The sequence below is a fragment of the Tachypleus tridentatus genome, chromosome 12 (genome assembly GCF_004210375.1).
Source record: "Tachypleus tridentatus isolate NWPU-2018 chromosome 12, ASM421037v1, whole genome shotgun sequence".
Classification (NCBI taxonomy): Eukaryota; Metazoa; Arthropoda; class Merostomata; order Xiphosura; family Limulidae; genus Tachypleus; species Tachypleus tridentatus.
Window position 1 is genome coordinate 4,051,546 of NC_134836.1, and position 27,919 is coordinate 4,079,464.

General features: G+C 34.7%; 1 protein-coding gene across 2 annotated transcripts in view; it reads right to left on the bottom strand.

Moving 5' to 3' along the window:
• The window catches only part of LOC143233222 (uncharacterized), a 50,399-nt gene that overhangs the window by 12,840 nt on the left and 9,640 nt on the right, over positions 1-27,919 (bottom strand). The window contains exons 1-6 of one of the 2 annotated variants that reach the window (XM_076469203.1): positions 25,347-25,490; positions 24,560-24,617; positions 13,085-13,285; positions 11,483-11,573; positions 4,873-5,041; positions 1,171-1,295 (exon numbers count right to left, since the gene is read on the bottom strand). In XM_076469203.1, the coding sequence (XP_076325318.1) occupies positions 1,171-1,295; positions 4,873-5,041; positions 11,483-11,573; positions 13,085-13,285; positions 24,560-24,617; positions 25,347-25,409 (707 nt within the window). In that variant the 5' untranslated portion in view covers positions 25,410-25,490. Of the gene's footprint in view, positions 1-1,170; positions 1,296-4,872; positions 5,042-11,482; positions 11,574-13,084; positions 13,286-24,559; positions 24,618-25,346; positions 25,491-27,919 lie in introns of those variants that run through there. The other variant, XM_076469204.1, reaches the window with a different exon arrangement.

A 27,919-nucleotide genomic window follows, 5' to 3' on the forward strand; every position in this document is an offset into this window, starting at 1 on the left:
TCAGTTTTTGTCTCGTTTAACCACAATACCTTCTTTCACATGTCTGCAATATAATTTACACAAATGGTCAGTCTTTACCGCGACAAATCATACCCTCCATTTTTATATGTTTCAAGACTAACAAGTTTCTGTATGAGTTGTAATTACTGCAACATCAGTAGCTTCGTTTATAATTAGGTCCAGCATGGCCAGGTGGTTAAGGCACTCGACTCGTAATCTGAGGGTTGCAGATTCGAATTCCCTTCGCACCAAACATGCTCGCCCTTTCAGATGTGAGGGCGTTATAATGTGACGGTCAATCTCACTATTCATTGGTAAAAGAGTAGCTCAAGAGTTGACGGTGGATGGTGATGACTAGCTGCCTTTCCTCTAATTTTACACTACTAAATAGTAGTACCCATAAAATACCCATAAAACCCACAATAGTTAAATATTTAGATTGTTCGTGTTCATTTTTTAATTTCACGACGCTAACGTTATTTTTATTTAAGAAGCAGTGGTAAATAAAAGATAATCTAAAGTTGCAATTCAAATTACTACTACTTTGTTACTTACATAGGTGGCAAGGGGGAGACCTTTAATAAAAGAAGCACCAGATGTATGGAAGGATTTAGCTAAATATGGGAAGGTTAGATACAAACAAAACCACGGAAATCTTAGAACAAATTGTAATTATTGTTAGTTACAAGTAAACTTTTCTGCTGAGCACAGCTTTTGGGCTAAACAATACACGCTGCTAAGAGCAAAATGATACAACTTAAAACTATATATAAAAACTAAATATTTAGAGATTCAATGAAAAGTTCAGTGTTCCAAGATACGAGTCTCTCTTTAAAAGCTTCTTCAATGTTCTATTGTGATGAAAACAGAAAATTCCAATATTCAACAATGATAAAGAATGCCACTTGGTAACACTAGCGCTATAAAAATATCCTAGCTATACCAACAATCCTGATATGTCATCGTACTCGGTTAAAGTAAAAGCACTGTCTTAAGAAAATAGAGAAATAACACCAGCAAAAATGAGACATTTCGGCTGACTAAGTTACAGTAGCACCATTACTGTACGGAACCAGGATTTAGTTGTAAAAAATAAAGTGCAATATCAGTTGGTTACCATAGCACCATTGATCTGTGAAAAGAGAATGTCGACTTATCAAGTCGACTTACTTGGTTATAGTAGCAACATCGAAACCTTTATCAATGTAATCTTTCCCAGCAGGCACTGCGACAGACAAGATTAGCTTATCTTTTCCAGCAGGTGTTCTTTCAGCATCAAAGGCTTCACGAGTTTCCTGCAATTAAAATTTAAATACATAAAAGTAAATTTTTGTTATTTAGTTTTCGAATTGCAGAAGAAAACGGCTTATCAAAATAAAAACAAAAAGTTAATGAAACTGGGCAAAGAAAGATTCACATCCACAGAACATACACTTAATTTTCTCAATCACATTATCTCGATACACCCCAACATTAAGTTCACCTGTGAACAGGAAAAAACTAACCAAATAGCATTTCTTAACCTCAAGATTACTAAAACTGATACACAATTCAAAACAGGAATCCACAGAAAAATCACCCATACTGAATTAAACATTCCATGGGACTCAGCACATGAAACAAAACAAAAACTCGACATATTAAGAAAACAACTAAACAGAGCCACAAAACAGATAATATTAACGATGAAATAAAAATATAACACAACACTTCATCAACATCAACAAATTTCCTCAAAAAACCGTGGAAAAATCGTACGCACACTTCTAGACCAACAACAATAAATCCCAAGATACAAAAAACTACAAAAACTTACGTTCCTGCATACCATATGTTCTCGACAGCAGCGAAAAAATAACCAACATTTAGAAAAACTTATAACAAAACACAACATTCCAGTAAATACCAAATTTATTCAAAATCCAGGTACAAAACTAAAGTCCATACTATGTAAAAAATACACTGATAAATACATCACCAACATAATTTATAAAATACAATGCAACAGCTGCCACGACTTCTATATTGGAGAAACAAGGAGAAAAATGGAAACTAGATTCAAAGTACAAAAAAAAAAAACACCTTCACGCTTTTTTGAACACTGCAAATCAAATAAACACAATATAACCATAGAAACACCCAGATATTAAGTATGGAAACAAATATAAACAAACGTAAAATCAAAGACGTCCTACTTATACAGCAACTAAACCCAAAATTAAACCAATATAAAGAAACACCTTTATACCTATACTAATTAATAACCTAATCTCCAACGCCCCCTACAATCCCGTACCTGTTTATACTGTCGTCCTTAAGACATACGTCCGACAACAGTCACGTTCAAACTCTCTCTTTCTTAACCTGAAGATGACCTAGGTAGGTCGAAACGTTGTTCTCTTCTTATCAATGAAACTTGTATTATCCATACCAACCGTTCTGAAATATACTCTTCAAAAAAAGAAACGCAAATGGCAAAATTTGAGACATATTGTTAACAAGTTCATTTCGGGTAGTTCTGTATGACATGTGTGCAACTTTGCACATTCACTGCTGAACATCCAAAGTCTGCAAAGACGAAGTTTACGCTCATTAGTTGAAGTTTAACGTCACTCAACGTCAATAACGAGTATGCCCCTCGTGAGCATCAATAACTGCTTGGCATTTACTGCCCATGGAAGCGATGAGATGACGAATCACATTCTGTGGGATGGCTGTCCACTCAGCCTGCAAAGCTGCTGCAAGCTGAGGTAGAGTCTGCGGTTGAGGTTGTCGCCGCCGCAGACGTCGGTCCAACTCGTCCCAAAGATGTTCGATGGGGTTTAAATCTGGTGATCTGGAGGGCCAGGGAAGAACGTTGATGTTGTGGTGTCTCAAGAAGACAGTGGTGAGTCGGGCTGTGTGAGGACGGGCGTTGTCATGTTGTAAAACGTCGTTGACGTTCACCATGATGGGTTGCACATGGGGCCTAAGAATCTCGTCGACGATTGCGTACGGTCTGATCGGAAATCCTACGCAGCTCTGGTATGGTTGAGGCAGTAAACGTCGCAGTGGTGGTCCTATCCCGAAGGTAACGTAACCGGATGTAGCGATCTTGTGCGGGCGTGGTCACACGAGGTCTGCCAGATCGTGGACGGTCACAAGTTGTTCCATGTTGTTGGTGACGATTCCAAAGCCTTGTGATGGTGCTTGGGTGGACATTCACAGCTCTGAAAACATCTGATCGAGATTCGCCTGCTTCAAAGCCACTAATGGCGTTGTTGCGTTGTGCTTCAGTCAGTCTTGGCGTAACTGTATTGCGTGTCGGTGGCTTAACACTGAGCTATGGAAACCGAGAACCCTTCAGTTTTAAAGGGATTTTGCACATGTTGCACTTGCAGAACATGCAGATCTCTCAAACAAATTTATTGGACACGAATGCGTTTTGGCGAAAAATCCGATGTTTTCCTCCGTTTTCAAAGTGCACAACGTTTATTGTCATTTTGGTCTGACAATCAGTGCCTTAACACGTGTAACGTCACATACTCTGAGCTTGTAACGTTATTACATATATATCTCTTTAAAATAACAAAAATATCCCTTTTGCGTTTCTTTATAACTTTATATATTGAACAGTATATAACTTTATAGAACAGAATTTCGTTCTTTAAAACTTACGTTTAACATAAAAGCCTGAAATATTTCGATGGCGTTTCGTCTTGAAAAAGAACTTGACATTAAGTTTTTCAGTCTAATGAAAAGCTGGCTTCTTTAATTCACAGAAGATTGAACAGACATTTAAACTTAAGTGGCACAGTTATACAATATTCAGTACTCACCAAAAGAAAGTTAAAGCTTTTATGAGCGTGAAGAACCGTACTTTAAAAAATATACGCTCACGTGTTTTCTGTGCACCTGTTGCTTTGTGTAGGTTGGAGGGGAGTATTTTTATTACAATCACGGTTTTATTCTTAGGTTGTAAACTTATTAAATACAATAATGTTGTTCGTATAATTCATATATAAAACAGGTGTTGACCCTAAATGACATGGCTTTAGCTTTTGAAACTCCATATTAAGTTATTAACAGAAATCTGTTACTCCACTATGAGTCTTAAATACTTCTATCTTGTGACGTTTTGTTCCAATAGTATCAACACAACTTTGATCTTTAAGACTGAATAGAATGGAGCTTGATAAATATAAACATATATACATATGCGTGGGTTGAATCTTGGTATCAATTTGCAATAGTTATAATAAAGATCGTTAGCATGTGCTGCGATACTGACCCCTGGCGTCTCTTACCGTTTGATTTGCAGATAGTATAGGCTTGTTTTTGCCGATACATACCTTAAGTAAAAGCAGAGTTTTTAACTTAGGGTTACTAAACACAGTATAAAGGGCATTCTTTTACTTGACCCTAATTAAAGATTTATTTTGCCAAACGCGAAATTTGTACAGGAATACTTTTTAAGACTATAAATGCAAAAAACTCGATGCATCGCTTCTAGTTTTCACTCATGGATAGTTAAAAACCAACAACAGAAAAATATTTTAGACCTTTTGTAGCTAGGATTATAATCAATGCTTTTAAGAACTATAGAGTATATCTAAGACTTTCCTACATTATTGGATATAATTAAAATCTTTCAGCACTATAGGATATGACCGACACCTTTCACCACTATAGTTAAAGGCTATCATCACTAAGGGTATTACATTAAATATATCAACAAAGATTATTGGATACTTTATATTACTTTAATCTTGGGCCCTATATTAATGTCAATATTATTCAACTATTTTTCTCGTGATTAAAATAACCTTTGAAAAAGAAGCCAGTACTATTATGGAGTTATTTTTCTTAAGTTTTCTGAATTATTCCACCTACCCTAATTAACTGGGCATAACCATACCGGTCCCCGTCGTTACCTCCTTCTCTAAATCCAGGATATTCCCAATCCAGCTCTAATCCGTCGAACCCATGTTCCCGGAGGTAGCGGATAGCACTACGAATAAACCTTTGTCTGTTCGTGTAGTCAGCAACAAGCTGGGAAAACCTATCAATCGATTCATGAACTCAGTTTAACTGACAAAAAAATACTTCATTACTTGTTACATGAATAAACATGTTCATAACAAGGTGTTCACCAAATACAGCATATCATGAACTTACTTAAGACAATGTTTTCACCAAATATAGATCAACATGAACATATTTAGAGCAAGCTGTTCATCAAATATAGCTTATTATGAACTTAGTTTAAACTAGCTGTTCAAAGAATTACATCATGCACAATAATACTGATAACGACGTTTGAAATATACTTCTTTAGTGACTCTATACGGGCTTTCCAAAAGAACAATTTTTTTTGTTTGGCTGATTGCGTTTATTGGTGCAAAGCAGCTGGTCTACCTGCGCCAAACAACTGGTAAAAAGCAACGTAAAAGTAAAATTGTTGTAAAATATAAAAATTAATCAAGATAAAACTGAAGAAACTTAAAAAAAACAGGTGAAAACTTAGATAGAATTTAAAAGGCCAATGGCTCTTAAAAACTTAAAAACACAAATAAGGTGGACAATGTCCCCAATGGAAAAATCATGTTTAAAATGGTGCTGTCGTTCAGAGTCGTAACGACGGTACAAGAGTAAAACATGGGCTATTTTGACTTGAGTGTCACAAAGGCCATACACTGGTGGATCAGTCCCAGGTAAAAGAAAACGATGAATTAAAAAACTGTGACCAATGCGTAGTCTAGTTAGGACAGCTACCTCTTTCCGATCCTTCTGGAAACAAGATAGCCAAAGAACAACAGAAGGTTTGATCTGGAAAAGCTTGTTATCAAGTTGCTCGCTTCAAGTTGACTGCCAACTGACTGAGCCTTGAATACAGAACCTTAATCCATATATAGGACAGGCACAGTAATGATAGCAGATAGATTTATCTGTGCTGTCAGCGAGCGCGTTCCCGCGAATACCGACGTGACCTGGTATCCAGAAAAACTGGGTAGAAACAGAAGATTAAAAAACAAAAGCGGGCCAGTCGGCTTTGAATATTGACGATAACAGGATTATAATGGACGTGAAGTGATTCCAGAAACAGTAGAGAGCTAAGATGTCGGTATAAATAGTACAACTGATGCACTGCATAGCTTCTACGTGATTCAGGACAAGAATTAATGTATACAACTCGGCAGTCAACACAAAAACTGTAGAGGGAATCCTGTGTCCAATCATTGAACGCAATTAACCAAGGCAGAGCCCACAGAATCACCTGGTTTAGAACAATCCCTATAAAGGGGAATAAAAGGGCGGTTCGAAAAATGTTCGGCAAATAGAATGCGGTACTTCCAATCAAGAGTATTAGCCTTTCTCAGATGAGTAAAAGAAAGGTTACAGGTGGGGATGGTAATAAGCCACGGTGGGTTGGGTCGACTAGTGGACACAGCAACGTCATCCGAGACCAAACCCAATTCAGGCCCAAAAAGAAGAATGGCAGGCCGTCTATTCAGAAAAAAACACAGCCCACTGAAGAAGGAAGACACAGACCCAGGTGGGATGCTGTGGTTAAGGATCAACGTTTTGAAACATAAAGTAAAGAAAGTTGCTATCAGTGAAGGTTAAGAGGAGGTTCGTGAGACTCGGTGTACAAACTATAGACTGGAGAAGTGCAGAATGCCTCTGTGCAGAGCCAAAGCCCCAGATGCTCAAGCAACCTAACCACTTGGCCATGCCGGGCCTCGAATGAGTGCATAATAGAGCTTTAGCATAGAACATCGAGCTGCTCCCGAAAAAGTGGAAGAGAGGACACGAAGGATGTTCAGTGCCCTTTTATACTTGACGTGTAGTGTGGAATAAAGATCAGCTTACAGTCAAAGATAACCCTCAAAACTTTGTCCCAGATATTACAGGAAGAACAACTTTACCGAGACAGAGCTCGGGATTAGGGTGAATACCATGTTTGCAACAAAACTGCATGCAAACGGTTTAAAGAAAGAAAAGGTAAAAACCGTTTGCTGTGGTCCACTTCAATAAACAACTGAGAGTCGTCTGAAACTACTGCTCAATAAACCTCATGCTCAACGACTGAAACGAGATGTGAGAGTCGTCGACGTACAGCCTGTTTGCAATGATAGGAAAAAGAGACATCTCATCAAAGCAATTAGACAGTAGTTCGAAGGAACCTTGGAATTCTTCACTGGCTTAGATAAAGGGTGGACAATAACCAGGTGGTGCCAAGTACCATGAAAAATATTCTCATGTCAGATCTGGTTAAAAACAACCAAGAGATTAAATAGTAAGAGAGGCAGAAGAGAGATGGCACAGCATCTTGTGGTGAATATCATCAGGTCAGCCTGATGTACTGCCAGATTGATGAAGAGTAAGCATGAGCTCCACCAGGGTAAAGACTTGATGGTAGGGGATGAAACGGAAACGCTAGATACAAGAGAAAAACTTTTGCTGAGCATATTGGCAATGATCTGGGCATCAGCAACTTCCTAGCCGTCAGAGAGTAAGATCGACAGGGAGATGGAAGTATACTGCCCACTGACCTCCCAAATCTTGTCTTATGGTTTTGGAACTGGTGATGTTAGTTCTGAACTTAATCCAAGATTCCTTCTGGCTTTGACGTCTTACCTGCCAAGCATGGGCACGGTCCCACTGAAAACTGATGTGGTTGAAAGTGTGAACACCTACATAAGGTATCTCAGACTCGTTTTTGATCTTGTGTGTCATTTGGCAGACAGGACTCCACCACGGACAAAAATACCGCGTAAAACATGTCGAGGTTTTGAGAAAAAATTGGGTAGATGCCTGGACAAAACAGTTAGTCATTGCTGCCATGCAGCCGTCTATCGATGGCATACAGACGACAGTAGGATTAAGTTTCGAGATAGCAGTGAAAGAGGGCCAGTTGACCTAGTTCAACTTTCACCGAGGCACGCAGGTCGAGTGGTATAGACCACGACCAGCCTCCCTCAAAATTATAGGAAAATGATAATTTTCTTGTGGGTCACTGTCTACCCTCCAAGAAAAGTGATATAAATATTAGCATAAGATTGACTTGAAAATAAGTACAAGAACCAGTACTGAAGAGAGAAAGGTTGTGATCCGATATCATATGCTCTATGGAACCACACCTTACATCAATGTCAGCACGAACACAGAGGGGATTATGTCTATTAATGTCCCCCACGATTAAAAGGGGAGACGGCAGCTGTTAAATGGAGCATCAGGGTTCAATTTATCACAGGTTTCTCCGAGAGACAGGTGGAGAGAACAAGCAGTGTTGGTATGACCCAAGGAAGCACAGATAGCAACTGCCTACAAGAGTGCATCAAGTGGCAAATATACCCTCCATGCACTCATCTATCACACAACCTGTCATTTCGGTATAAAGAAAACTGCTGATGGATGACTGTGTCGACAGGATTCAGAAATGTTTCCTGTAAGGAAAGACATACAGTATGACAGGAATCAATCAAGGTTTTAATGTCATTCAGAGTAAAATGGGGAAGAACTGGGTAGAGAATCCTTTGGTTTATGACCACGTCATTTTTTATTAGCAGTAGGTCTTTCGACCTCCATGGATTCTGCTTTGGATCGAATAGACAGGTCTCTGTCAGTAGGTTTGGATTTCAGCGACTAAGGGCGCGAACGAATAATCGTTCGAAATTTTGGTCAAAAGAAGATGGACGCTAACATGCGCCAGAAGCTTTGACCAAAGAAAGTGGACCCGAGCAGTCACTGGAAGGAATGGTGGGAACAGAGACGAGAGTAGACGTGGACTTGTTAACACATTTATTCATAGAGAGCAAAAGACTCAACACATGGTTTGTAAACGACTCTGTTAGAGACACAAAGAGGTCGGTCTGCCCTTTTAGTGAAACAGTGAAATGTAGTGCAGCAGTATATGTCCAAGATGGAGATGGGAACAATAATGTCCAAGCCTTGGGATAAAAAATGTTGTGAGCCGTTTTCAAATGCTTTCCCTCTTTCTCCTCCATTTACCTAGGGCAAGAACAAAAGAGGGGTAAGAGCTACTTCAGTTAACACAGTGAAAGTCCATATTACACTCATAAACATTATGGTGTTTGCTACTGGAAAGAGCAGATGTCAAAAAAACCATGACATGATGTCTTTAAATGACCAATCCGTTGATACTGGAAACACCAGAGAGGGTTGGGAATATATGGCTGTACCTTACAGTTCAGGTAACTCACTGACAGTAGCAGGTGAATTTGGTGACATAAATGTCAAAATTAGACCATTGGTAGACAGCATAATTCCGTCCACGCGAGTGTAGATACACCTCACTGCAAAAACTTCTTGGGTGGAGAAATCAGCGAAGATCTATGACTCAGAGATGTTCTTCAAACCTTCTCAACAATAACTCCACTTGAGGAATCCAAAGTAGCTTGGGAAGTACCCGAAATGGGTATATCCCCAATAGTCTTCGAATATAAGGGGAGTTCAGTGTGTTTAGGGATGGATGTTTCCACTAAGATGTCCCCAGATGGGTGACTTAGAATGTATTATGAGTAAATCAGTTGCATGTGTATAACAAGGTGAAGGTTGCTCTTCAGAGTCTTCAAGACATGGTTGTTTACCAATAAGCTGTTTCTTATTATTTTAGTTTTATTTAGATTTGGGAGATGCATAATAAAAGAAGAAAGATTCAGTGCTCACTGACCTCATCCATCACTGAGCCCTACAAGGAGACGCAGTACAATGACAAACAAGGACAGTGCAGCAATGCCAAGGTTTCGTGAGCATTATACCCAAACATCAGGGTCAGACACAATGTCCACAACACCCGTTGAGAAAGTCCAACACTCATACACAGTTGGCCCTTGCCTAAGTGGTACAGCTGACTGACCCTGGAGGGAAACCCCAAGGTCAAACGTATACAGGAATTCAAGGCCAAAGTGGTGTATTGGGGTTGACCCTTTACTCACCAAAATCATCTCCTCTTCTTCACGTGGGTTGGTATTTAGATCCCAGAGGAAGTAAACTGAAATTAAAATACCTTGTCTTAAAGTCCCCTCACCACGTATAGGAATCCACCTTGAGGAGTTGTTTGTTTGGAGTTAAGCCTAAAACTACACCAAAACTCTACCAACCATGGATATCGAAACCCGTTTTCTGGCATTGTAAGTCCACAGAAATACGGCTGTACGACTGAGTTCCAAAAGGACATAATAAGTGTCACATACCTGTCATGTTCTTTATGGAAATGTATTCGTAGCTAGAAAAGAAATACTTGTCAAAATTTAGTATCATCTTTATTGTGATGTAATGCCTTAGAGATATAAACAATCAAACCAAACGCTTCATTGGCCAGAAGTGTGTTTGTATGTGCGCTAGTAATCAAATGCACATTTGACAACGAAAGAATATATCGAATATTAGAAGATTTAATAAAAGAAAGTTGTTCTTGGCCCAAAATCTGTCTGATTATATAACGCCACTTGTCAGGTCTGTGTTCTATTAAAAAACAAAACAAAAACACTGCTGCCAATTTAACGCAAATGTTGCGTTTTACCATTATAAGAATACTGTTAGGCTTGACTTTTATTACTCAAAAATTATGGAGACTACATAATCTAAATAAATATAAGCAATAACACATATATATTACTTGAATAAATATAACCAATAACACACATACATAGTCTAAATAAACATATCCAATAATACATACATGGTATAAATAAATATATCCAATGACACCCAGACTCATGCAAACACACATAACACCTACCCACACGTTTACATCGTTAAGAAGATCCACATTTCTCATACGAACATACTTAATCGTACATAAATTTCATAAGTAAACACAATCAACACCGTATGCTCGAGAAAAGTACAAACACTTTCTTCAGATAGTCACAACCTCTAACATATAAGATTAAAATAATAAAATATTACGCATATCAGAACTAAGGCCAATATGATTGATGTTTCAAAATAAGAAGTACTGAGCTATTACAGACTAACAAACTAATCTAGAAAACTACCACTTGTCGCTGAAGATATCTTACGATTTTCATCATTAGTCAGCGTTAAAAATCTTGGTAACAAAGATATTTAAGACTGTTTATATAGCTGCGCTATTACTATTATTAATGCGATAAAAGTAATTTTACAAAAAGGGTCTTAAAATATTTAGTTACTTAAAATTTGAGCGTGCGCTGGCAATCTGACGACTGCGAGTTGGTGTAATATTACTTGCTTGTATGTCTCTTTCTTGCGGATTAATGTAATATTACTTGGTGATCTAATAATCGTGAATCCCCATCTTGTGAGTTAATATAATATTACTTTAGTTCAATTATAAAAGGGAAATGCGACGTGTATAACCTTTAGGAATTTATTACAAAACACTTTGAAACAAAGCCCATCACCCATTCCAAAAAAATTAAAACCCATATTTTAATATTGTAAAATAATAGTTGAAACAATAGTGTAGAAAATATGATATAAAATAAATTACCTTTTGGAGCCTTCATTCCACCCTCCAACGGCAATCATAGTCTTCAACTTTGGATTGTAAGATTTCAAACCAACAAATTTCTTGTAGTTTCCTAAAATTTAAGGACAGAGTCATTAGGTTATTAGTTAAAACAAAGCTACCAGAACACTTGTCTTTCATCTGTTATTCATTTTCAGCACAGTATGAAACATGCACGAAAACTTTACGCAACGAAGTGTGTTACTCATATAAACAACCTTTATGAATGAAACAAATTTTTCTTAAACAGAAGTGTACTTGTAAAAATAATTATCTATTAAGTGATCACTAGGATTGAAATATTGTCTTAATTTATGGTATCTAATTATTATTAAAAAAACAAAAAAGATACATCCAGATTATGTACAACTTCAATGTCAAGAACCTTTGAAATTCGCTAAATAAATAAAAGTTGTTTTTTTTATATAATACTGTTCTTTCGTGGTATTTATTAGTTACAAGTATCAAAACTTTATCTTTATAATAGCTAGTTGGGGTATTTATTAATTTGGTGGTTACATAATATCGTATACTAATAATGTCTCTCAATAAATTTGTAATCAGAATAACTTGCATTCTTGCTTACAGTTATTTGAGGGGAATCCAAAAGTAGCCATTTTGTGATAAAATACTTTTATGCACTTTTTTTCAGTAGAACCTGTACCATAAGTTGTTTTACCTAAATTAATTTTTACTAAACATTCCGTTACTTATGGTATTGCTGCTGAGATTTAAGTGCCATAGAAAGAAAGATAAAACAATACTAAAACTAACAGCACAAAAAACACAAAATTGTTGATGGATGTTTACATTTTGTAGTAGAGAACAGTGAACACACACCTGTAGTACAGAACAGTATAAAGCCAGTCCCCAAACGCCTGCAGATTACTTTAAAATTATAGTCAATTCCGATTCCTTAATAAATTCTGATAGATAGATGGATTAATAGATTAACTATTGCTACATTTAGGCTAAAAGCAAAAGCATGCTTTTACAAACGTAAACGAATTTTTGAAAAATGCTTTGACGTAAATAGGTTTAATAAAACAAATAAATCAAAGTTATATTTTATCTATTAACAAATAAATGAAAAGATGAAATACATTTATACTTCATCCAACCGTAACGTAAAGATTCTAAGAGATAAAAATAAGTTACAACTTCAGCCATACCTAGCAACAAAGTGGATAAATATGGACAAAATATAAAGTGGATAGAGAAATGAATGAGGCTAAACCTATAATTTGCCTCATGATAAAATAGAGAGACAAAAGAGACTAAAACATCTTGCATTAGGATAAAGTTTCTAGAGAAGTGAAAGAGATTAAAATTCAATTTTCCTTATGCTAAAGTGACTAGAGAGAAGAAATAAGCTAAAACTATAAAGATGAAAGAAATAAGCTAAAACTATAAAGATGAAAGAAATAAGCTAAAACTATAAAGATGAAAGAAATAAGAACTACATTTTGTCTTATGATAAAGTAATTAAACGAAAAAAATGCAAGAGTAAATCTTACCTTGCCACGTGTTAAATGATATTAACTTAATGTATACATAGCATTAAAAACTGAAATTCAATATTACCTTGGTCAATGTCATTGTACGGATCGTAAGGTTTGAGTTCAAAATCTTTATTTAAACCAGCAAAAGCATAAATAAGGTGGGTACAAAGATAGAGGTTGATATTCTGAGGTGTGAACTTGGCTAGTCCAGGCCTGTAGGCCGCCCAGTTGGAATAGTAACATACAATCTTCAAGTCAGCCAAATCCCTTTTCGCTACAATATCTGTTATAATAATAACAAGAAAAAAAGAAATACACTTAGTAAGTATCAAGGAATCACCATTGTGCAGGATTATGTTTAATTTAATAAAAACAAACTCACAGACCTTGTAAATGTTAATGTATCTTATAATTTAATCTCCTCTCCCGTTGGGACAGATTCCCCCTGGTGGACAGAACAGACAGCCTAAGGGGACTTCGCTCTAAGAAAAACAAATTTAATTTAATATATCCTTCAAGGAGTGTCTTTACACTAAAATTTGCTGAATATTAAAATTAGGTTCAATCTGGAAACTCCCAAAGAGAGTGGTTTTGGACGTGTCTTTTCGAGACAACTTCGAGGGAAGTTTTCATTTGTTAACTGATAAATAATAATTTAAAAAAAAAATATCCTCAAGTCTCCATACTAGCTGGTACTAAGATCTACCGTTGGGAGTAAATTCAGTATATATCTATAAAACTACATTATCTGTGCCAACTGAAATCCTGAAGTAATTGAATAGGACTAAGTGGACGTTTGACGAGAAGATAACTGTATAAGGTTTATGATATTCCTATGATCTCTATAGCGTAAAGAATTTGTTGTGCATATGTCTAACTAGTTCAAATATATACATTATTTTTAAAACAAGTAAAGAACGTGCTGTATGCTTATCATTGAATTAATTGCCAAGTCACAGCACCTAATGTAGAAGAATTCTAAACCTAGAGGGAAAGCAGCTAGTCATCACCAGCCACCGCCAACTTTTGGGCTACTTTTTTATCAATGAATAGTGGGATTGATGAAAAAAGACTATGCTTTAATTTTAGTAGTTTGGAGAATATCAGAAACAATTTTCCAAATTGTACAGTATTTTTAAATTTATGTTAAAGTATTTTTGAGTCATCAAGCTATAACCGAACAAAAATATTTTCTCTTTGCTCCTTTTCATTTGTTTTAATTAACTTAGTATTTTTATTCTCTTTTTAAAAGTATCGTATGCCCACTCATCTGTCAAGTTTTTAAAGTGTGGCTTGTTAATATTCATTGCCAATGAAGACCATTAGAATATAAAGATGTGAAACCCAAATAAGTACTTTTTTCCGTAGCAAAGATTAACTTCAATTTTTTATGTACAATTTTTATTCATTTTTTGTAGCTAAAAATACTTTATATAACATCTTTTGTTCTATTATATACAACCGTATTATAGTATATTTCGTTAATATTAGATGTAGTGAAGTACAGTAAAGCCAACCGATCATACAAAGTGTATCTATATTCACAATAGCGTTCAAAGGCATTTTGTAAAACGTAAATTTAATAAATTCACTAAGCAAATATATTTGACAACATAGTTTATCATAATAACCTAACAAAACCTAGAACTTGCTGTTAATTCCCAATGAAGGATAGGTCTTGCAACATTTTATTCTTATATTAAATCTCAATAAAGAATGAGTAATGCAATGTTTTTAATAAATGAAACAACAACGATTATAATTTCCCATTTAATATTGTCTAAAATATGTTTGATAAACAGGATAAATAAGAAATGAATGAAATAGATAAACCTATGCACCATTTCCACGGGGCTGGCAATCATTTTGCTCTGTTCTAGCTTGTTAAACACGAATTTTGTTTTGTTTTAGACATTTTTCCAAAGAACTTGAATTTTGGCTTCTTGACAAGCAGCTATTCAAAACCAAACAGGTCATTAAGCTGTCTTGCAAAAACAAAAAGTAATAGTCAATATACTCAAAGGCATTGTACTTTCTTTTCAATGTTCCAGCGTGAAAGATAAACAAGATCTGGACTACCTTGTGTAAGAAAAAGAAATAAAGACTCCTTGATCACCTGGTTAATACAGACTCCTTGATCACCTGGTTAATACAGACTCCTTGATCACCTGGTTAATACAGACTCTTTAATCAACTGGTTAATACAGACTCCTTGATCAGCTGGTTAATACAGACTCTTTAATCAACTGGTTAATACAGACTCTTTAATCAACTGGTTAATACAGACTCCTTGATCAGCTGGTTAATACAGACTTTTTAATCAACTGGTTAATACAGACTCCTTGATCACCTGGTTAATACAGAATCTTTAATCAACTGGTTAATACAGACTCCTTGATCACCTGGTTAATACAGAATCTTTAATCAACTGGTTAATACAGACTCCTTGATCAGCTGGTTAATACAGACTCTTTAATCAACTGGTTAATACAGACTCCTTGATCAGCTGGTTAATACAGACTCTTTAATCAACTGGTTAATACAGACTCCTTGATCAGCTGGTTAATACAGACTCTTTAATCAACTGGTTAATACAGACTCCTTGATCAGCTGGTTAATTGTCTTTTATTTGTTGTCTGAAAGCTGTCTGATCATGCGTTCTTTGGTTACTTACCAACATGTTTAAAGATGGCAACAAATGTAGGTTATCTTAATACTAAGAACAAATCGCTTCTTGTCCTGTGTCATTGAACTTTAACCAAAAGAGGCTGCTCTAATATTTAGTTCATGCATAACAACCCACTTATTTTCCGTGTTTGTTTTACGGGAAACACAATAACTAGAAAATATTATGGACTGGTCTAACCTTTGTGCTCTTTTCGTAAGCTTTTGACCCTTCTTCACAAAATACATCGTTTTCCAAACGCAATGCACTGAACATCAGTTATCTTGAAACATGAAAGAGGGAAAAAATCAATTGCTTTTTATCTTCATAAACTAGTAGGGGAATGTTGGAATAATTCAATTTTCCAGGGCAAAAACCTTAATTCCTACATGATATTTGAAGCGTTACTACAGTTTAAACAGACTATTTTATTAAATATTCTAACGGATTCTTATTTGTCATTACGACCACCATTCGTAATTAAAGTTACAAGTCTTGAGGCTTCTAACTGAAAAAGTTGAGTATTAAAATATATTTTGTTTGTTGCTAAGCATAAAGATACACAATGGGCTATCTCTGATCTGCCAAGCTTGGTTATTAAAACCCGATTTTTAGCAGTATAAACTCAAAGACTTACTGTTAAACCACCAGGAGGCTTAAAATATAGAAACAAAATTCCTGTTGATAAGAAGTCAGGCTAGATGGCTGAAGCACTCGACTCGTAATCGGAGGGTCGCGGTTTCGAATCGCCGTTACAACAAAGATGTTCACCCTTTCAGCCGATTGATAAATATCTAGTACAAAATTCTTTATTTCTGCCATTATAAAGATTTTTTAAAAGGTTTCAGTAAATTGTTTAATTTGTAGTTGAGCATGAAGATACACAATGGGTTATTTGTGCTGCGTTGGTCACATGTATAGAAACCCGGTTTTCAGTGTTATAAGCCTTCAGACATATTGCTGTACTACTGGAGGCATAGAAACTTTGTAACTAATATTTCTGTCTCCTGGTGAGACAGCAATAAATCTAAGGACTTACAACGCTTTGGTCCGATGTCTGATTCCCCTAATCTTCATTATCAACGTAAACGTAAAATAAAATGAAAATACAAAAAGTCAGCTTGATATATCTACACAATTATTTTTATTTTGAATATGATGTAACTTCACAGAAACCATAAAATAGAATAAAGTAACATCATGTAAAAAAATAAGCACATAAAAATAAGATTTTTAATCTTCAATACTTATGTAACACGAACCCTCTTGTCTAGCTTTCAGTTTTGTATTTTACTATTTATAAACAACACATTGTAAATGTATAAGCCGTGATATTAACTAAGTAAAACTTGAATATTGAACTGTTACCCTAAATTATATCGAAGTCATAGAAACTCTATACCTTTATTAAAATGTTAGCGGGTCAAAAGTTATTAATTTTCAATCAAATGCTAAGATTAGAGTATTGTTATTTATTACAAAATACAAATTAAAGTATTGAAAAATCCATGACCGCCGCTTATTAAGTAAAAAAACACAATATAATAATAAAGTAGTGGCAGTCTTTTGATAGTTTGATGTTAGAAAGTATCTAAATTTGTATAAACTTAAGTCTCATTCCAGTTCTTCAAAAACTTTTCTCGGTATAGTAATCTTTAGTATTACTAACAAAAACAGTGGTATGGTTAAGAAGTTGAATTTTGCTTTGTTCGTTTATGGATTAAGTTCTTTTAATTTTTATCCCTACAATAAAGGTTAAAAAGAGCTTTTATTTGATACAAGGTTACTAATTTTTATTATAAGTAAACGTACTGATTTGGAACGTTGCCAGTTGTATTTATACTTGATGATAATACACTGGTTTTATTTAAAATATTAGCTATATTTCCTAAAGTTAATCGTCAGGTATAAATTGATGACACGCACCTTAATGACGCTTGTTAAAGATTTAGACAGATTTAGTTTTATTTTTTCTTTCTAGTTATCGATAACCTGGACTTCGAGATGAACCAATGTTAATGCTGAGTGCTTATAATGGTAAAACTTGGCGTTCGATCCTTGCACTGAACACAGCGCACGTACCCCATTGTGCATCTTTGCGTTCAATAATAAACATACAATGAAACGTAAAAAACAAAAAGTCTTTTCTCTTGAAAGAAAGTTAAACTTACGATTGCGTAAGGCGGTTTGTTAGTTTTGTTGTTACAAAGCTACAAAATGGGATATCTGTGATATCCCCACGACGAGTATCAAACCTTGAATTTTGTTTATATAAGCCTTCAAACTTACTACCGATCCACTGGGAGGTTAAAAATCGATGAATTAACTTTATCCTTATTATTTTTTGAAATATCTTCCCAGTAAAGTTGTGATGTTTTAGTTGACACCTATAGTTAACTTTGTTTTATGTTTGAAGAAATGGCCTCATATTTCTATTTTTCAAGATTCTTTACTTCGTAACAATTACATATTTTTGGAAAATAAAAATTAATCTCGATTAGAGGAACCATTTTTAAATCTTCTTTTTAATACAAGCGCTGCATCAACATTATTATTTGCATGCCCCAGACTAAAGATTACTTGTAATTTGCCAACTTGTTTTACAATAATTTGTTTATTAGCTATGTCACTTAGGAAGAACTTACACGTACAACAAGGTTTATATAAATTATTCACTCTTATTTAAATATTAGCATTTAGTATAGTCAAACCAAACCTCATTTTAAGCGATATTTGAGTTAAACGGGAATACTTATCTTAATTTAAAACTACTAAACGAAAAGTAAATCGACTAGTTAGCAACACCAGCTGTTTATTGTGCAGTTACTTTTAACCCAAAATAGTAGGACTGACTATCACAGTTATAATATCCCACAACATTGGAGCGTGTTCAGTAGAAAATCGCAACAAAACACTTTTAAACCGCAGACCGACACGATAACCACGAGGAAACGCTCTGTCCATTCTAATCTCATTTATTATTATAAAGAACAATAGACGTATATCATCATTTAAATTTTTTTGCATTTAGAGATTTCGTTTTCATAACAGGATAATAATTCGTTGGCTATTACTGTGCTGCGTGTATCTGTAATTTTTCTTCAGATCTGAAAATAATTTACATATTTTCGAGTAATATTCTGTTGCAATTTTTAAATGAATATAAGTCGTCTTTAACAGAACGAGAACTAAATAGACTTCCTACCGTATTTCGATTTTTTCAACTAATAATTTGTAAAACTGTAGACCTACTTTTCTTCCCGCATAGTGTACAACTGATGTTCTGCTTAATAGGACCTGCTTTTCTATTAATTGATGAAAAGTTTCTTAGTAACCAATTTACAAAACCTTGGAACAAACATTTTTAACCTCATGAAGTGTTTTGCTTTGGTGTTATATTACTTTTTTAATAGGTAGGTTTGAAAATAGTTAAAAGATCAACATGATAGCTCCTGGCTATTGTCCTCAGTGGTACGGCGGTAACCAGACTAAAAGTATATTGCTGGTCTTTCAGGTAGGGAGTTGTTCATGGTATTGGAAACTCTGTTACATAAAATCCTTTCCAGCTACAGAAACGGAAATCATAGTGCAATATTAAGCATATCGAGCTAACAAGTTGCAATTATTCATCAATAAGAAAAAGTCATACAAATCAACGGTCATTACCCTGGAACTGTATATATATCTAAAGAAAAACCTCTAGATAAAACAGAAAATTTCACATAACTGGGCAATGTCTTCGATGCCAGTGGTGACATCATTTTCGATGCAAAGACTAGAAAAAGAAAAGCCAGCGTAGCCATTAAGAAGTTAAACAAGACCTAGTGGTCAAAAAACATATTAGTATTTGAAGTAAATAGAGAGAAAACAATCAGATCGACACAGAAGGAGAATATAACTGATAGAGCAGGAAATATAATGAAGAGAGTAGCAGATATGCAGTTTTTGTGATGCATGTACGGGATAATGATGTAGAGAAAGATAGATCAGAGGAGCTAATTAACAAGTACAAAGGGTTGATAAAGGCATTTAAAGAAAAAAGTTATAACTTAATTTTCTCAGGGATATTGCTCGGAATTACCTGTGTGGGTGAAGTCATAACTAAGTCACTAGAGTTTTAAATGCTCGGCTTAGATTAATGTGTAAGGATGAGTATATTGGCTGATTAGACTTGTGAGATCAGCTCAATGGAAGTAAGAAACATTTTGAAATGGAACGTTTATGTTTAAATAGGATTGTTTGCTAAGGATATTAACTGAGTTGTAAAAGAAGTTTTAAACTAAGACTAAATTGTGGTAAGGGCCAGAAAAACTAAATGCAAAAGGAATAAGAAGCAGAGAAAAGATTAGCATAGGAAATGGGTATAAAGGTAGTTACACGGATAGCCTTAATTGTTACAAAAGTAATGGTAGAAGTACATAGTATGAAATAGATGACATTATAAGATCATTTGTAGGAATTGAGGCTTTGATGTAATGAAAAGATCTGAAACATGGTTCAACATAGATGATTTTGAGGACAGAAGTTTCTTTGAAATACATAGTTACCGTCTATTTAACAGGAATAGAGTATTAAAAAAAGGGAAGGGAGTGGCTTTATATGTAAAATGTGAGTTACAATTTGTTGAAGTTGAGGATATTAAAAATAATAGCAAGGAAATTGAATCCATTTGGGCTTCTATTAGTGGATATAAAGGGAAAATGCTTTTATTGTGAATTTGTTACAGACCACCAAACGATTTTAGCTGTTAATGATGTCATAATTACTGGTGATTTTGGTTTCAGGCACAAATATAGGGAAATTCTAGAGTTGAACCATGGGGGAGTAAAGGTTTTTTGGAAACTGCTCAAGGTGGTTTTCTTCGCCAGTTAGTCAAAGACCCTATAAGAAACAATTATATTTTAAATTTATTGTTAACTTCAAATACAGAAATTATCGAGAGGTTAGAAATTGGGGAATATCTAGGTGCTAGTGATGATTTCTCCATTAGGTTCAATGTTTTTCTTCATGTGGAAATCAGGAATAATGATAATTTGGTTACACATTTCAAAAAAGTAAATTTTGAAGGGATGCAGCAAGAATTATCTGCTATAAATTGGGACGTTGAATTATTTGGAGATACTGATCAAATGTAGAAAAAAAATTAAAGATAAAATTTTAAAATATTCAAAATTGTAGTTCAAAATTGTAAGGTAAGTTGTTAAATGTTCGAGATAAACACTTTCCTTACAGAAATAAAAGGGTAGCTGCAAGTAAATCCCTAGATTGGCTCGCAAAGAGCATAAGAGATAAAATTAAAAAAAAGCATAATAAATTTAAGAAATTTAAAATGACTGAGATGACAGGAGCTTTAAGAGGTTATGGAAGATCAAGAAATTTGGTGAATCAGGAAATTAAAACATTAAAAAGGATGTTTGACGAAAGGTTGGTGGAAAATGCAAAAATTAACAGTAAGGATTTTTAAAAATACATTAAGGGTAAAGACTTAAATGAGTAATCCCATTTAGAATGGGATTAGGACCTTTGAGGGATGATAAAGGAAGGCTGCTATCTAATGATTATGAAATGGCTGGGTTATTAAATTTTGTATTTTTTTATTTGTGTTTGTTTGTTTGTTTTGAATTTCGCTCAAAGCTACACGAAAGCTATCTGCATTAGCCGTCCCTAATTTAGCAGTGTAAGACTAGAGGGAAGGCAGCTAGTCACCACCACCCACCGCCAACTCTTGGGCTACTCTTTTACCAACGAATAGTGGGATTGACCGTAACATTATAACGCCCCCACGGCTGAAAGGGCGAGCATGTTTGGCGCAACCGGGATGCGAACCCGTGACCCTCAGATTACGAGTCGCACGCCTTAACACGCTTGGCCATGCCAGGCCGCTTACGGGCAAGATAATACTCCCCCAAGTTTTTTGTTTGTTTGTTTATTTTGAATTTCGCGCAAAGCTACACAAGGTATACTGCACAAGCTGTCATTACTTTAGCAGTATAAGGCTAGAAGGAAAGCAGCTAGTCATTACTGCCCACCGCCAACTCTTGGGCTACTCTTTTACCAAAAAAAAAGAGTGGGACTGACCGCCATATTATAATGCCTCCACGGATAAAAGGGCGAGCATGTTCGGTGTGACAGGAATTCCAACACGCGGCGCTCGAATTATGGGTCGAGTGCCCTAACTACTTAGCCACGCCCCAAGGGTTTTAAAGGAGGTTAAGGATTGGAAATGTAAGCCACTTATTTTTTGTCAGTCCTCGGATAGTGAGTAGGTACCAGAAGACTGAAAGTTAGCTAATGTAATTCATCTTTTCAACTTTTACATCAGTTGTGGGAAAAGTTTTCGAAAGTTTTTAAAAGATACTCTGCAAAGTAATCTAACAAAGTTTAGAATTTCATTTGGTAGTCAACATGGTTTTACTAAGGGAAAATCTTGCCTTGGAAATCTTTTGACATTATTTGAAAATGTTACTGCTTATTTAGATGAGAGTAAAGGTGTAGCTTTGGTATATATGGATTTTTCAGAAAGCTTGTTTGTTTATTTGGAATTAAGCACAAAGCTACCCAATAGACTATCTGTGTTCTGCTCACCACGGGTATCGAAGCCCGGTTTCTAGCGGTGTGAGTCCGCAAACGTACCACTGTACCACTGAGGAGCTTTTCAGAAAGCATTTCACAAGATGCCACATAAAAGGCTTGTAAAAAATTGTCTGTATAGGTGTGGGGGATAAGTTAGCAGATTAGATAGAAAAGTAGTTGGATGGCAGAGAGCAAAGTGATGTTGAAATTGGATTAATGTCACAAGTGGGGTACCTCAGCACTCAGTTTTAGTACCCTTGCTCTTTTTTATTTTAATTAATGACATGGATGAAGGAATAGTCAATATACTTAAATTTGCTGATTACATCAAGGACTTGGTTGTTGCCAGCTGTGAAGAGGATGCTGCTGCTTTACAAAACGGTTTAGACCATTTATTGATTTGGGCAAATAAATGGCAAATGGATTTAATTATAGTAAATGAAAAAATGCATGTGGATTATCATAATTTGAATTATAAATATAACCTGGATGAGAATAACCTCAATAGTGTCATGAAAGAAAAGGATCTTGGTGTAATAGTTGCTTTGTCTCTAAAACCATCCTACAATGTGTTTTTGCTAGTGATATGGTAAACATGATTTTAGTTTGTATATAAAAAAATACTGGACAGAAGTCTAACGGAATATTATATTCAGTCTTGAGCTCCTAACCTTGGGAAAACATCAATTGTTGAAAAGTATCAAGAGAAGGTTACTAGAATGGTGCCTAGGATGGAAGATTTGTTATATGAGGAGAGGCTATAATCTATAAAATTATCTTCTCTTGAAAAAAGAAAAATTAGGTGAGATTGATTGAGGTATTTAAGATTGTAAAGGTTGATGAGCCATCGTATTTTCATACTTAACACTTATAATAATAGGATTATGGAACATAAGTATACATTTTGGCAAGGTAAGAATTATCTTCAGCTAATACAGTTTTATTTTTCTAACAGAGTGGTTGGCTTATAAAATTGGCTGCCCTCGGATGCTGTGGAGGCAATAAATTTAAGTGTATTTCAGAAACATCTGAGAGGGAATGAAAGGTTCTATTTTGTCCCTAAACGTTATGATATTGTGTGGTTCTGAACAAAAATTCAGTCAGTTTTGTTATATGATCCTGAAGCATGAAAACCAAACAAACATTAAATCAGATTTATTATATAGTTCTGAACCATGGAAACCAAAGAAACATTAGATCAGATTTGTTATATACTTCTGAACCATGGAAACCAAACTAATCCAAAGAAAACAAGATGAAGGAGCGTTCGACTTAAAGTAATACTACGTTGTATCGTCACAGTAGACTTATGTCATCGTAGAAAATCTCCTTTCTTAAATCCTGCACAACTCTACTGATAAGATGTCGACCTCCTTTGCTCTAGAAAGGCGAAAACGGCAACCAAAGAAGGTCTTCATCGACATTCAGAGGAATAGGGTTGTTTAAACACATAGTATCGTGTGGATTAGTAAGATAAAGCAAAATACTGGTAACCAGTAGGACTGTATACAGTAAGAAGGCTGTTAGAAACAAAAATAAAGAAATTCTCTTCTACCCCCTGCGATGCAACAGGTCTCCACATCAGGTGTCATCGCCTATAGCTCCAACTCCCGGGACTACCTGATAGTCGACTCTGTCAATATAAACATAGAGAAGGTGCCATAGGCAGGACAAAACTCATTGGTTTCTGCATTATGTATAAGATGGCATTAAAAGTTAAAAACAACAACAACAAAAGAAATAAGAACATTTAAGATCTTATTTTTCCTGATGTTGGCAATATTATCGTTTAATTAATATGTGGCTTGTCAAGTTTATTTTCTGATGAAGACATGAAAATTTATGTTCCATGCGAATAGCTTTCTCACAGTTCACCTTCTTCACCTTTTCTCTCTACATCCACTTTTTTCAACGTACACAGTCTTCATACGACTTGACAAATGAAAGCTTATTAAGTTTACTTATCTTTATAATATGTTAAGTCGAATCGGATTATCAAATGCATCAAATGAATTCGAAGAAAGTAATACATCGGCACCTTATCCTTCAAACAATACACATTTCATTAAATTTAAATTGGTATCGTAGCTGTTACTAGTTTTATAGCGTTAAGCGACACAATGAAGTATCTGAGTTATGTCTACCTCTGGAAATGAAACTCAGAATTTAACGTTGTAAGACCCGAGACTTACCGCTGTGACATCGCGGACAAAGTATCGTAACCAGATATTCAGGTTGTCAGAAAAGTAATCGGGCCGATTGAAATATGTTTTAAGTGAGAAAACACAAAGCAGATAAACTTGTAAAGTGACTACTTACGTGTTTTCGACGCTACCACGTCCAGGAAAAGAAACAGAACCACGAGTGAGTTTCGCATCTATAAAATAATTAAGAAATACAACTGCGTAAAATATAAGAATTATCCAAATAAGAATGTAACTTAATAGTCAGATAGAAAAGAAAATAGATAATTATCTACCACGCTCGAGCTCCTCGATCAGACGGAAAGTTGATTTTCGTAAACTTTGTTCTAAAACACTGTATTTATTAATCTGGGAACATGTACTAGTTAAGGTAAACACTGTGAACATTGTATCAGTATATGAGGATTTTATATTTAGAAAACGACAACATATATGAAGCGTAGTTTTTAAAGTTTACGGATATATAAATGTTACTGTATCAAACGTATACTGTTTTTGTTTACTTCCCATTCTTACAATATGGCTTGACGATAAACCTGAAAATAATACAGACTTTTAACTTACTAAACGTGCAATAATTATACTAGCTTAATAATTTAGCCTCCATCTTCATACATCCTTCTACGATTGACATTACTTTCATATATTTAACGAAAAAACACTCACAGAAATTTAAAACCCTCGTTTTCAAAATTGTATTTACTTAACGATTAGAAAAGAAAAATGTGGTTACAAATATGTTCAGTGGTCAAAGCAAAATTTTTCTTCTAGCTCTCCGATATCTACATCAATTCAAATTTATTTAAAACATATCAGCAAATCTTAAACATTTAACTCCACTATAGATTTTTTTTATAATATTCTTGTATTAATCATTCATTTTGTGTTTTCAGTCAGCCTACCTTTAGCAAGGAGATCGAAGATGTAAGGAGGTGCAGTATTGTTCGGGCCATTATCTCTAACATACAAACACCTGTATTCAGTGTCACCCTGTCTTACCAGAATTAAGGTGGCCACCTTTCCGGATGGCACATTCTTGAAACCGGTTTGGTAGCAAAAGAACTGTGGTATATGTAGGTCAACTCGTGGAGCCACGTGAAGTTTTCACAAGCTCCCAAGTGTTATATGCATATTGTAAACACAAGCAAGTGTTATGTGCATATTATAGACGAACGTTCCTCATAATAATTAGTGTGTGTCTGAAACAGCTTCACAAACCTTCACGTCTTAGTTTGAAAAATAAACCAAACTGTGCGTCTAGATTGTTCATGATTGAAGCACTACTGTAAACAATGAAAAAATGTAAATCTTGTTTGTTCATTATTAAAGTACACTACCTCAAAAAGTAGCAAACTGTACACTTAGTTTGTTCGCTATTAAAGCACACTACTATAGTCAGTGACAAACTATAAAATTTGTTATTGTTCACAGCTGAAGCAAGTTACTATAAACAGTGGCAAACCAGACAACTAGATTGTTCATTTTTAAACACACTACTGAAAAAAAGTGGCAAACTATACAACTAGATTGTTCATTATTAAACAGCGGTAAACGGTATAATTAGTTTGTTTATTATTTAAGCACACTAGTGTAAACAGCGGTAAACGGTATAATTACTTTGTTCATTATTAAAGCACACTAATATAAACAGTCACAAACTGTACAACTATATATTGCATATAACTGTAGCTCATTACAATAAACAGTGAAAAACTATATAATCAGTATGTTCAGTATTAAAGCACACTACTGTAAACAGTCATAAACTGTATAATTAGTTTGTTCATTTTATTATTAAAGCATATACCATTAACAGTGGTAACCTGCATAATTAGTTTGTTCGTTATTAAAGCACACTATTATAAATAGTGATAAACTGAACGACTATATATTGTTCACAACGGAAGCGCATTATAATAAACAATAACAAACTGTATAATTAGTATTCTCATGATGGAAACACAGTGACATTAAACATATCCGACTTTGCAGAATCAATGATGACATTCACTTACTGATACCACCAACCAGTTCTCTCACACGTGCAGTGTTATATAGAATTGGAAATTATACGTAGATTTTTAATTTTATAAAATGTTATAAATGATCAGACTCTACTGCACTTTTTCAATATTTGAAAACAATAATTTAGTGGTAAGAGTCATTCATTAGCAAGTTTAAACTAAACCCATATCACAGTTAGCTAAGAGCTGCCTGTATCCAACTAGGGCAACTCTTTACATGCCTTTTATCGGTAATATATCTATTGTGATTTTTTACTTGTATCTCTACCTATATATTACCTGCCTACTTTGTACAGAAAAGTTTTATTTTTTGCCCCGTCAATAGTTTTTATATTGCTAAATGTGTATTGAGAAAGTTCGACTATCCTCTAAATGTATAGAAGATTCTCGAGTGTAAAAATGAACAACAGATGTTTTATAAAAGCACTAACGTATCTTTGAATATTGTTGCCAACTGAACCTTGAAGAAACTCACACTAAAAGTTTATAAGTCGACGAGCCAAGAGACTGTATAATATTGTTGTTGGTCAGCTACGGTAAGTGTACTATAAACCTTGGAAGCTGTAACGGTCATTAATCGAAAAACTACAGGTATTTAATCAGGAACGTTTATAGATTTCAAACATTACAAAGCATCTAACTTCACTAATTTAACTTCGGGTGTTAGTATTTCTACGAGAATATTAGATATTTTCGTCGTGGGGGGGGATTCGTATCTGAAGAAGCTGGTTAGCTTCCCGTCAAGTAAAGTGTATCTGAGTATTGACATAGAATTAATCCGTTCATCGTGAACCATCTATAAAATATTCAGTTCCAGACCAGATAGAAGACTCGTTACTGTTTGTAAAAGTTTTTTGCATATAAATCATTACTTATAATACATATTTGATATCACCATTATTATAAACTGTATTGTTGTTTGTATAGTAAAATACTTTTGTGTTAAAAAAAAGATTGTATGTATCAATGCTGTTGGCAAATATGATAAATTTGATACATATCAACCTTCAATTAACTTCTAAATTAAAATTTCCAGCTAAATGGAATCGTGGTACGTAACATAATATCTTTGAGTACAATAGAATATACAGAGCTGATTTGAAATTAAAAGCTGTGAGTCTTGTTTCGTAATGATAAATATTCTAATCAGAGAATCAAAATGTTTATATCGAACAAAGGGTTCTTTTTAATATTAAGTTGTTTGCTTCGGTATTATGCACAAAGCTACACATAGATATATCTGTGCTCTGCCAACCACGAATATTGAAACCCAGTTTCTAGCAGTATAAATCCGTATACATACCACTGTGCCACTGGGGAGCTTAATATTAAATAAAGAAATAGAAATGCAATATATGTCTGAAGCCTTTATTTTTCCAGACTTTCTTTTTTATTATTATTAATGACGGAATATTTTTTAAATATTTCTATTAAATGTAATGTTATAAATT